Source organism: Cynara cardunculus, assembly GCF_001531365.2.
Source record: "Cynara cardunculus var. scolymus isolate 2C chromosome LG 3, CcrdV1, whole genome shotgun sequence".
In the NCBI taxonomy this organism is placed as follows: Eukaryota; Viridiplantae; Streptophyta; class Magnoliopsida; order Asterales; family Asteraceae; genus Cynara; species Cynara cardunculus.
This window is the reverse complement of record NC_037530.1, coordinates 834,700-846,537: the sequence shown is the minus strand read 5'-3', so window position 1 is coordinate 846,537 and position 11,838 is coordinate 834,700. Positions and strand designations below refer to the sequence as shown.

The window sequence follows — 11,838 nt, the reverse complement described above, 5'->3', positions numbered from 1 at the left end:
TCTAAAATTTTACATCTTATGTATTAAAATGGAAGTTTTGAAAATACGTTATCCAAAATAGGTTTTTAAGTTAAAAATACATTATTTTTTCATGCAATTTGCCCTTTTAATAATTCAAAGAGTAAACTGCAAATTTGGTCCCTATGATTTGTTAAAATTAACACTTTTTATCTTTATAATTTTAAAGTAACAATATGGTTACTGTGATTTGTAAAAAAGTCCAGATATAGAATCTTCTTCTAACGGTTGTTAAAAGTTTTCGTTAAGTAAGAGATATTTTCATCTTTTTGTTGTCTTTTATCTAATCAAAATTGATTTTATGCTTTTGGTCTTTGTAGTTTTTGGTTGTATAAAAGACAAAAAACCGATAAAAGACAAAAATATCCTTCGTTTAATGGAATTATTTTATGGCCGTTAAACAGAGGGACCAAATCTAGACGTTTTTATAAAATCCGATGGCAATTTTATAATTTCAAACTGCATGGACCAAATTTGTATTTTACTCTAATTCAAAGTACGATATTTTGAATTGTAGTTTATTTTTGACATCCGCCATTGCTGGTGCTTTAATAGGAGAAAGGGGCTGGAAATCGCTACAAATCAAATTCGATCGATCTCTTTGAATTGTTCGTCGGAAAATGGGGTACACGAAGGGTTTGTTTTCCGTGATGATGAGAAATGGAGAGCCGCTGGTGAAGAAAATGACTGCTGTGTCTGTCTTCGGGGTGCTCCCTGGAGCCATGATCGCTTCTCTTATTTATTCTCCTCCCGATTTCATCTACAATCAGAAAAACTCTTCTTCTAAAACTCTCAATTAGAGATCTCTCTCGGTTAGTTTCTCTCGTTACCTATTATCTTCTTTGAAACTGTATAAGGTTTTAGGTTTTGTTTGTTTGATGTGGACTGAGTACGGAGTTGTGAGTATTATGTATGTTGAAACTGTGATTATTTGATTTTGAGATTATGTATCTGTTCATATCAGATCGTGTGTTGATTTGAGGATCGAAATGAATTGAAAAGGCATATGAGTATTGTGCTAGAAGCCTAGAACTAATGAACTATCAGGTGTTACGTAATCGAGTTATACTGTCTGTAGACTGTAGTAATATTAAAATACATGTGTAGATGGTAGATGGTAGATGTTTAAATTGTTTTTTGCAAAAATTGGTTTGTCTATTGATTTGGGTAACTGAATTGAACTCAATAAGAGGTGGGTATGACTTACGAGATGCTAGTTTTGGAAATAGGATGCCAATTTTGGGTTGTAGATCTGTAAATTGTGAATTATACGCCTCAAGGATTAGTAGTTGTGTCAATCTGTATATCAATAGTTATCAAAATCGTATGACCGAGATCAGAATTTACTATTTGATTCAATTCATGAAGCAAATAATGGTGGTTTTATTGAAGTTGTAATGAACAACTGATGGGAGATGACTAAGCGCTCATGACTAATTCAAGTATATTCTGGCCTATTGATCACTAGAATGCTTATATTCTCTCTCTGTATTTATTATAATTATACATGTTATATAAAATGCTGAAGCTGATCTAGGATTTAATGTCTGATTCTCGAATCATGAAACTAGTATAAATGTGCTCAATTTGATTCAAGAACTGGCAATTAAGGTGCGTTTGGTATGCAAACAGGATAGGATAGGACCGGACAAAACAACTGTTCGGCATTTGATAACACAGAACTGGACAGGACTGAATAGATAAAATGACCAATTGACTTCTATGAGTTGTTTATATCTTTTATCAATTGTCACTGCTTATGGAATAGTCTTTTACACTTTGTTCCATAAAAAAGTCCTGCCAAACATAGAACAATGATCCTTATTATGTTCTGTCCTGTGTACCAAACGCACCCTTATTGAACCAAGTGCAAATAAAAAATCTGTATGGTGTTTGGAGAGCCGAGTGTTGCATACTCTAGTTATACTCTACAACCTAATGATGCATTAACGAATTGTATGGTTCTAGCATCCAAGAATATAGAAGTTATACCTTACAAACCCTTTTGTGAATCATTGTGAATGATCTGGTATGATAGCACTGTTTCAGCGTGTGTACATTGTAGATGCCTAAACTGCAACTCATTGATGCATCCTTGCAAAAGTAGCGTTTCAGGGTTTTTCTTGTGCCTATTTATGTTTTATACATTTGTAGTTGCTAATTAGTTTGTAAAAATTCTAAGCCTTACTCATTTGAAGGATGTAATTGCCCTTAAGTTACAGATATGTTATAATCTGGTAAAATAGTAAATAGGGTATTGCAGACAAACTAGTTTTCGAGTTTGGTAACCCATCTATTTAATTATAGTTTATAACAATGTTCGTACGATTGTCAAGGAGATGGGTACTCTAAAACGACTGCACAATGCATTTGGTTGATTAATACCATGAGAAACAAGCCCTCGGGCGTGCAGCTCAGTTGACAAAGGGGCAAAGCGATTTTGCTCAAAGACACAACAGGTTCAAGTTCGAATATTGCGGGAGACATGCTTGAACCCATCCGCTAGCCTCAGCCTTTTTTGCTCAAATACCATGAGAAGCAAGCAAAACATGATTAGTTCTATAAGTAGCAACTTTTCAATAGTAAGAATCAATGAGCTTGTGAAACAAGCTATTGAAGCAAATTAGTTGTTCTGTTAGGAAGCGCATTTGTGGTAATGATGGCAGTATAAATTGCAATGTGTTTGCCTTTCTTTAATATGGTTCTAACTCTTATATCAACCGATAGCCTTTCACATCATTCATCCTCCACCTTCCCCTCAAAATTTGAAACCGTTCCCAAAAGGTCAGTTGAATGAAAGTCTGTATGATATGCCGAGAGTTCTCTCATAGTGGCAGCTGTTAGTGTGTGTCTTTTCTAGTTAGACTGTATTCTTTAGTCTTAAGGAGAAAACAAAGTGGATTTGAGAATTTGATCGACATACATGCTGCAGTTGTAGCTTTCTAGTGCTATTCATTCATGCAAATCAGAGAGAAATATGTAAGCATGAAGTGACAAATTGGTACTTTGTATCTTTAGAGTTCTTACAAGTTGCATCCCAAATTTTGCAATGCCATTGCAAAAGCCTCACAATATAGAAACAACTATTTTCAAATCTGCACCATTTTTTTTCCATTGCAGAAAAAGATGCAGCATATCGAAGGGATTCCTTGGTTCGGGTCGAAGAAGCAATGTCACTCGATCCTTATCAAACACACCAGTGGTCTCTTAACAATATTTATAGAGCGAAAAAAAAATCCTGGGTTGCAAACAGTGATTTGATTGATAATGCGTATGCTATCTGATCTGTGCCTTCATTTTGTTACAATAACATGTCTAATAGGTAGTTTAGAAGTACTTATTGGGCCCGTTTCTTTTGCGGGATTTGATGGGATTTGGAATTGGATTCCATTCCAATCCTGAGTTTGGTTTAAAGGAAAGTCTGGAATTGAAACTCATGGGATTTAGAAATCTCATGGGGATAGTTGGTATTTCACGGGATTTTTTTGTAATAATGTTTTAAAAATATGTTAAAAATAGGTGCTTTTTGTAATAATCAATTAATACAAAGGTAATTGAATTGTTTTTAATTTGTTTTTATAAATTATCTATGAAGAATGGAATTCAATTTCTTTCCGAATCCTACAAACCAAACACACCAAAGATTTCAAACACACAAAGATTTCAAATCCTTCCGATTCCAAATCCCTCAAAAACATTCCATCAACTCAAAAACATTCCATCAAATCAAACACCCCCTCAGAGATTGGGTGCTAACATAGTAACTTAGAAATGTTGAAGTGCTAAGACACTCAAATTATAAATTACAAACTGAATAGGAAAAAGAAATGTCATTGTACTTTTACAGAATACACACAATCTTGCGTTTAGAAAGAAAGCGAGTTGTTAAGCGTCAACTTCCCAGGCGGCTTCAACCACTTTTTGGTACACTAAATGTTAACAGGATATTTGATTATTTGGGCTAACTGATCTCTTTTGCACAGGCTAGAAGATATTGTGTAATACAAAACATTACAATTGTTAGTACCAAAACAATAAGCAAGAAGGAAGGGTGGAGTTATAGTATATGGTAGCTTGTTACATGCTATACTGAAAAACTAATCTCAACTATAAATTGTTCAATGGTTTTGAATTGTGATTGAGAGAGATTGAGTATTATCTTTGTTTTTGAATATTTTTATTACATAAAAAGATATCATCAGAAAAACCCATGATGCAATTACTTTGTAAATGACTTCTTTTTATGCTCCATTTTTCAGTGATATGCATTTATATTATTATTCTGATTTATAATATAGAGGCATAACTATCTCATGGTTTTAAATTGCGAAACAGAAGGCATTGTTTATAGAAAAAAGTTATATATATAATCTTGCAGATTTGAAAAGGTTGCTTTTAGGGTAGACATGAAGTAATTTTCTCATCTGGTTTCGTTGACTCAGTTAGCCGAATTCTCTTTGTTTTGTTGATTATGGATTTATAAATTGTTCTTTATATGTTCTAATGGATTTATAAATTGTTTTTGAGATGTTCTATCATTGATATATAAGAATCAGAGCCTGTTTATTAGCAGCTTAAAGAGCTTAATTAGCTTAATGAGACTCATAGCTTATTCGTGACTGTTTGGTAGTGGTTTAATGATCATTTAAAGGGGTGCGGGGGGAGGTTTATGCAGAAAGCCAACTCTTTTCTAGATCTGCCATTCTCAATTAAAAAACACGCTCCTTCCATGTATGGAAAAACTCTTCCAAACAAAAACCCTCCCCAATCTATACAAACAGGTCAATCCACATAGATACTATATCCCTACAGGACTTGATGAAAAACCAACCAAACAACCGATATCTACATAAATTTGTGATTGCGCAAGTGGTTATCTAATATGTGATATGTGAAAACCTGTATGTCGTTGCTTTTACAATATGTATTCACTTCACTCCGGCTGGCATTTATAGCCTCAAAAATTGGCTTGGGCCACTTGCCATCTTAGTTCATTTCTGTACTACCCATCATCTTTATATACTAGTTGGTAAGGGTTAGCAAGAAAATGATGCAAAATTCCGTGTGAATAAATAGGTAAAATCCATAGAGTTACCAGAAACACCGAGGTTGTCAAAATGGTGATTGACAATGGAAGTCACTTGCATCTTGCTGATGTTTCTATTGGCTGTGAATTCATAATGATTTTAACTTCTGTAATCGAATTCTACAATGATTCATCATGCATGGTTTGATTAATAACCATCATTGTTTTGCAGACTGCTTGGAAGACGTAGAAATATGTGTGGCAGAAGGATGGAACGCAATGATCCTAATGGTCGGTGTGTTAGCCATAATCGGTTAAGCCATTTGGAATCATAGTTTTGCTGTTCTTTTGAGCCAATTGTTTCAGTTTTAACATAAACTTAATTGACTGTCTTTCAATTATTGATTAATGCATAAGTCTCTCAAGTTCTTTAATGTCTTCAATTATCTTTTTGTCATCGAATTAGACCATAGAAAGCCTTCTTGCAAGCAAACAGGAAGCTTTGAAGATGGAAAGCTTCTATGCGGTAAGTTTGCTTGTTAGTTCATCGTCTTATTTATCCGTAAATCCCTCTATATGCTATTTGAACCCCTTCATATAAATTTTATAAGATAGAACAACATCACTATCGCCCATTTAAAATTTATTTGTGAAAAATCTAATGTGGGTCCATGTTATATACATCACTATTGATGGTGAGTTGACGTCAAAAGCTCTCAATCTTCAATCAAATCAATATCAAATCCAATCGATCTGCCACTCCCATCTCATTAATTGAATTCTTTCATGCAAAAAGCTTTTTCCCATTTTCACTTTTGGTTACTTGCTTTGCAACTTTTAGCATATTCAAGTTCTTGGGATGGGACACATTACATTCGTATCTCCCTCTCCCCATCCCATTTCTTTCTAAAATGCCAACCTAAACAAATCTTGAATTCAAATCGAAGAGTCAGCTACTTAACGAGTTGAATGAAACCTATGATTATTCGGTCAGCTACATATGATTGTTTGATAGTGGATTAATAATATAGAAAGTGACTTATTCAATAAGCTTCTAGGGGAACTTTATGTAGAAAGCCATGTTTTTTTCCAAACATGTCCCTCCTAATTAAAAAAAAACACGTTTCTTCCATCTATGAAAAAACCATCTCAAACAAAAACCGTCTTAATCTATACAGACAGATTAATCTATATAGACCACTTTATCCATACATAATATAATAGAAAACCAACTAAACAGCCCTAAGTTAGATTTTAAGTCATTAACATTCATCTCTCTTCCCCCATCCCATTTCAAAATGTCACCAAAAAAATCTTGAATTCAAATATAAGTTGATTTTGAAGTCATTAATATTCACATCTCTTCCCCCATCCCATTTCTTTCACCAAATACCAATTTCAAGAAATCTTGAATTCAGATCTAAGTTGATCTTGAAGTCAAACATTCATATCTCTTCTCTTTCTAAAAATCTTAAATTCAAATCTAAGTTGATTTTTAAGTCATTAACATTTATATCTCTTTCCCCATCCCATTTCTTTCCAAAAATACCAACTCAAAGAAATCCTGAATTGAAATCTAAGTTGAAGTCATTAACATTCATATCTCTTGCCCCATCCCATTTCTTTCCAAAAATACCAACTTACAGAAATCTTGAATTCAAATCTAATTTGATTTTGAAGTCATTTAACATTTATTTATGTATCTATTACTTGATAATTATGGTTACTTAACAATCATGGTGGTAATAATCCTACATATAGATTGCATATATGTTCATGCTAAACATATTCTATTCGGATCAAATGCTTGATAACAACTGATTAAGCCCGACCCTATCAAAAGACATTGCCTCATTGCTATGATCACTTGTACCCTGTGCTCCTAATCTTGTAACACCACCTCCTCCTGATGTGTTGAAGTAGTACTCCATTTCACCAAGATCCTCTTGCTGGAATGGAAACAATGGAGGAGGGGGGATATAGTCTGTCCCCCAGCGGTGCAAGTTAGCATCTGGGAGTTGTGGAATGGTAAAATGAGCCTCAGTTTTGCACTGTTTGGCCACAGGGGTAGTAATGGGTTGATTTGGGAGTAGGGTCTTAACAAGGGTGGGGTTAGGGGTGGTTTGGATGGTTGGAAATGATGGTAGGTTTAGTAGTGATTTAAGTTCTTGATCATGAATTTCATGATGGTTGTCACCAAATAGAAATGGGTTTTGGAGGGGTGGGGGTGGGGGTGGGGGGTTAGAGTGGTGGTGCATTAAGGGTGTTGTACCTTCATGGAAGGGCTTTCTGGTAATTGTAGTGGTGGTGGGAGTTGAACTTGAGGGTGATGATTCTATTGTTGATTGGCGGTGTTTGAAGTGAGGGTAGTTTTGTCCACCATTTGTTTTCTTTTCCCCTATTTTGTGAAATATTCTGCAAATCACCCATTCATCCTGCAAAACAATTTGTACTGTTCACATCAAATCTTGTACATATATTCATAATTATTCATCATCATTCATAATGAATAATACAAAAGATTTATAGATTATGAATTTCATTTGAATTTCTCTATAAAATAAAAAAGGGAAGCGGTAAAATGACAAAACACAAATCACCCATTCATCTTGCGGAACAATTTGTACTATTCACATCAAATCTTGTACATATATTCATTATGATTCATAATGAATAATACAATAAATTTATGGGATTTCATTTGAATTTTTCAATGAAATGAAAAAGGGAAATGGTGAAATGACAAACTTGTCCAATCCAAAAGTCAATCAAGTAGAGAAGACATAAAAGTCAACCCCAAGAAAACGACAAAATAAATGCATAGAAAGGTTGTACTATTTGAGGGTGTCAGAGCATATAGTGGTTGTACCTTACACGTGTGACGATAGGAAAAGTCACCATCAAGACGGTACTCATGCATGACCCATTTGGTCTTTTCACCATGTGGGGCCCGACCCTTGTAGAAAACCAGGGTCTTTTTCATACCCAAAAGGGTCCGACCCGACCCACTGCTGTAAACCTCCCGGTCCTTGCCCGTTGCCTTCCAGTAACCAGCACTTGTTGCCCGGTTCGTCCTTAAACCGGTCGGGTACTTCCTGTCTCTCAAGCTATAGAAATACCACTCTCTTTCCCCCATCTTTGCCACTTCTGCAGAGAACCCATAGATACAATAATTACCAACACCTTATTGTACTATATGCATAGACAGTTGTAAATATGTGTATATATACACACATAGAAAAACCACATTAGGAACCCAGAATTGATTAGAAATCCGGTAACGTCTGCAACATGTTATGTGTAAAAAACACTTACATATGAATTACACATTCATGATGATTTCTCGATGAAATATTCATCATGAATAACACTTCCGTATAAACTACACATTCATAATGAATATGGATATATTATTCATCAGTAACCACATAAGCACACATTCATGATGACTTCGGGATGAAATATTCATAAAAATAGTTTTACATGAATTACACATTTATAATGAATATGAAAATATTATTCATCAATAATCCAATATTCATAATAAATAACATGTCCATATTCACGATGAATATGTCATGTGTCAGTAAACAATTCTTATCAATTTTAGGTTCCTAACTAACCATCCCCCATATATATATATATATATATATATATATATATATATATATATATATATATATATATATATATATATATATATATATATATATTAGTTTTATATGTAGTTAGTACAACTTTATATGCACATTGTACAACACATGTAGCTAAAGGGGATAAAAGTACTGTCCAACTTTCTTTTTGTTTTTCTTTTGTGTAAGAATGTATGCAATGATGGAGTTCTTAAAAGGGGGTTGGATTTTGGATTAATGCGGTTGTACATTATGCAGAAATAAGTGTAAATTATGCATAAGTAATTGTATATTAAATGAAAAGGTCTGAATCAGTTTGAATTATTGGTTGTACCTTATTACAATTATTTATCAATCAATGCCCTTTTCATTTTTAATGACCAAAAAGAAGCCTTGAATGAATTGTACAACTCTATTTGCACATGGTACAATTCATACAGCAGAACCCCTTTGGTGCAAGTATAAAGAAAGATGCATAGTTAGATGTGGGATTGTCAGAAGTGAATTTAGATAGATTTTCTGAGCCAGAGATAAATATATTATAAATATATATATGGGAGCAGTAGTAATGTCAATGTGTTTCTCTCTCTATGCATTCAGATATACATATATACATACATATATACATGTATGCATACAAAACATCAGTTGTGAACCAGAGGACGAATGAGGACACGACAAGTGTTTCAATTTGTCCAGGTTCATTATGAATAACAATGATCAATTTCTTATAACATGATAAATATCCCATGAATATTCAGGATACACGGCACGTCCTTACTTTACCCGGGTGTTGAGTTTTTCATCCTTTTACGATTTTCGGGATCATGAACATATATATATATATATATATATATACATATATATATATATATATAATACACGTATATACACATACAATGATGAAATAAACATGACTGGAAAAATTATGGGGGTAAAAAGCTGTCAGATTTAGCATTTTGTTACTTGGATTATTTGATGGATATGCATTTATTACTTGTACCTTACAACTATCTTTGCAAATATCATCATGTATGTGTTCTTGAAGATGATCCTTTTCAAGAAACTCAAAATTTCAATGGCAGAAATAATGCATGAGTGTGAATGAGTCATGATCAATGTGTGTTGGAGAGTGCAAAAAGTCTATTAAGGTGTGTTTTTTTAAGGTGAAAGTGTGTATATGGTGTGTGAACACACACACACATATATATACAAGTACATATATGTATCTATAGAGTAAGAGTGAGCTTTAGAGGGAAAACCAAAAAAATCAAAACTGAAAACATGTTTATTCATATGTGCATACAAGTAATTGAAGATGTTTCATGGTTTTTGTGAACGTGTTCATGGTAATTATGGATATATGGATACCGTATAAATAAATGGTTACATGGGGTTACTCAGTTTTTATTTTTTTTATGGTTTTCCCAAGGTATACGAGTAATGGAGGGTGTGTTTGATGGTGAAAGTTTGCACGTGTATCAATTCGCAAGTGTGTGTTTTGAACAGTTTGATGGTGAAAGTGCCCCTCAAGTATGTGTTTGATGGTGAAGTGCCCCTCAAGTGTGTGTTTGATGGTGAAAGTGCCCCTAAATTAAGTTTGTGTTTGAACATTTTGACGGTGAAAGTGCCCCTGAAGTGTGTGTTTGATGGTGAAAGGGCCCTAAAGTGTGTGTTTGATGGTGAAAGTGTGTCTAAACTGTGTGACTGTGTGGTTGATGGTGAAAGTGTCCCTAAACTGTGTGACTGTGTGTCTGCATGGGAATGAGTTCTGAAGTGTGTTTTATCAGGTCTCAAGTGCGTGTAACAGTTGCTGAATGAAGTGTGTGTTCGAAGGTGAAAGTGTGTGTATGATCAGGTCTTAACTGTGTGGTTTTTACCTGGGAGTTCCCATGGTTCACAGCGATTCAGGTCAACTTCAGCAATGTCAACTCCAGAGAAACTAAAACTGAAGACTTTAGAAGCAAGATAGAAGGTGATAAGCTCTTCATCAGTGGGATGAAACCTAAACCCAGGTGGCAAACCACCTTGTTGCTCCGCCTCTCCTCCGCCGGCGCCACCGCAACCGCCACCGCCAAGTTCACAGAGTATTTCTTCTATACCCAGCATCATCATTTGATTATTAATTAAATAAAAGAGAAAAGGTGGTGGTGAAATTTAAAGGGAATTTTGGGATGATGATAAAGGGTAGTAGTAGTAATAGCTTAATAGCTATATAAGATAGACATATAGATATACAAATGTAAATATATATATATATATATATCACCACCTGAAAACTGGTCCCATCAATGTTTTAAAAGGACAAAATACAAAACAAAAAAAACATAGGTGGGGGGTGGTGTCCTTCATACATAACATATATATATATATATATATATATATATATATACATATATATATGGTTGGGTTCACGTGAGATTAAAAGCTTTTCTTGAGATTCGTAAGACCAATTTATGTTTATTGATCAACTTTATAAGCTAATGATCTAAGGGACTAAAATTGTATGGTGGCAATTTTGTGATTATTGAGAAGTCTCGTGGCAATTTTGTGATCATGAATGTTCAGATAGTAGATCTAATCCAAAGATTGAGAATTGGTCTCATGGATCTCACGAAAAACCTTTGGTCTCACATGATCCCAAGTCTATATATATATATATATATATATATATATATATACACACACACATATTCATTCAAGGGAGAACTGATTAGTCTGTGATAATTGTGAGATCTAATCTCAATCACATATCAACAGATAAATTAGAAAATTAGTAATTTTGGTAATTTGAGTTAAAATTATAATTAAAGGGCATTTTAGGTATTTTTAAAAACTTCTCTCTCCTCTCTCCAAATAAAAACTGTTTTGTTTGTGGTAAACATGAGATCCAATCTCAACCACAAATTAAAGGTTAAATTAGGAAATTAGTAATTTTAACTTAAAATATTAATTAAGGATATTTTAGGGATTTTATAAATATCATCTCTCATCTCTCCTCTTTTCTCTCTCCGGCGAATCTTGATCGGCGAAACTTATTCCGATGAACCTTATGTAAATATAAGACACACACTGTAATACCTACAAACGATATTCAATGTGATACTCAGATATATATACAAGATGCACAATATGATACCTTTTGTAAAGCAATGAAAATAA

At 33.8% G+C, this 11,838-nt stretch overlaps 1 protein-coding gene and 1 long non-coding RNA gene across 2 annotated transcripts; one reads left to right on the top strand and one right to left on the bottom strand.

The window, feature by feature from the left end:
• The first annotated feature begins 570 nt into the window (after positions 1–570).
• Positions 571–5,474, top strand: LOC112510092. Its single transcript, XR_003068882.1, has 2 exons — positions 571–830; positions 5,277–5,474. It is a non-coding gene; the product is annotated as an uncharacterized LOC112510092 (long non-coding RNA).
• A 1,369-nt stretch (positions 5,475–6,843) lies between these two features.
• LOC112508561 (protein CUP-SHAPED COTYLEDON 3) lies at positions 6,844–10,788 on the bottom strand. The gene is made up of 3 exons (XM_025113229.1): positions 10,557–10,788; positions 7,914–8,191; positions 6,844–7,479 (listed from the first exon to the last, which is right to left on the bottom strand). The coding sequence occupies exons 1-3, from the start codon at positions 10,786–10,788 to the stop codon at positions 6,844–6,846; spliced, it is 1,146 nt and encodes a 381-aa protein (XP_024968997.1).
• Positions 10,789–11,838: the final 1,050 nt, after the last annotated feature.

What these genes read in the sequence shown, in the direction of transcription:
- LOC112508561 (XM_025113229.1), bottom strand. Translation starts at nt 10,788, where the DNA reads ATGATGCTGGGTATAGAAGAAATACTCTGTGAACTTGGCGGTGGCGGT. An exon ending in TGAACCATGGGAACTCCCAG is followed by an intron (nt 8,192 to 10,556) that starts GTAAAAACCACA and finishes GGTTCTCTGCAG; the next exon opens with AAGTGGCAAAGATGGGGGAA. An exon ending in CCTATCGTCACACGTGTAAG is followed by an intron (nt 7,480 to 7,913) that starts GTACAACCACTA and finishes ATTGTTTTGCAG; the next exon opens with GATGAATGGGTGATTTGCAG.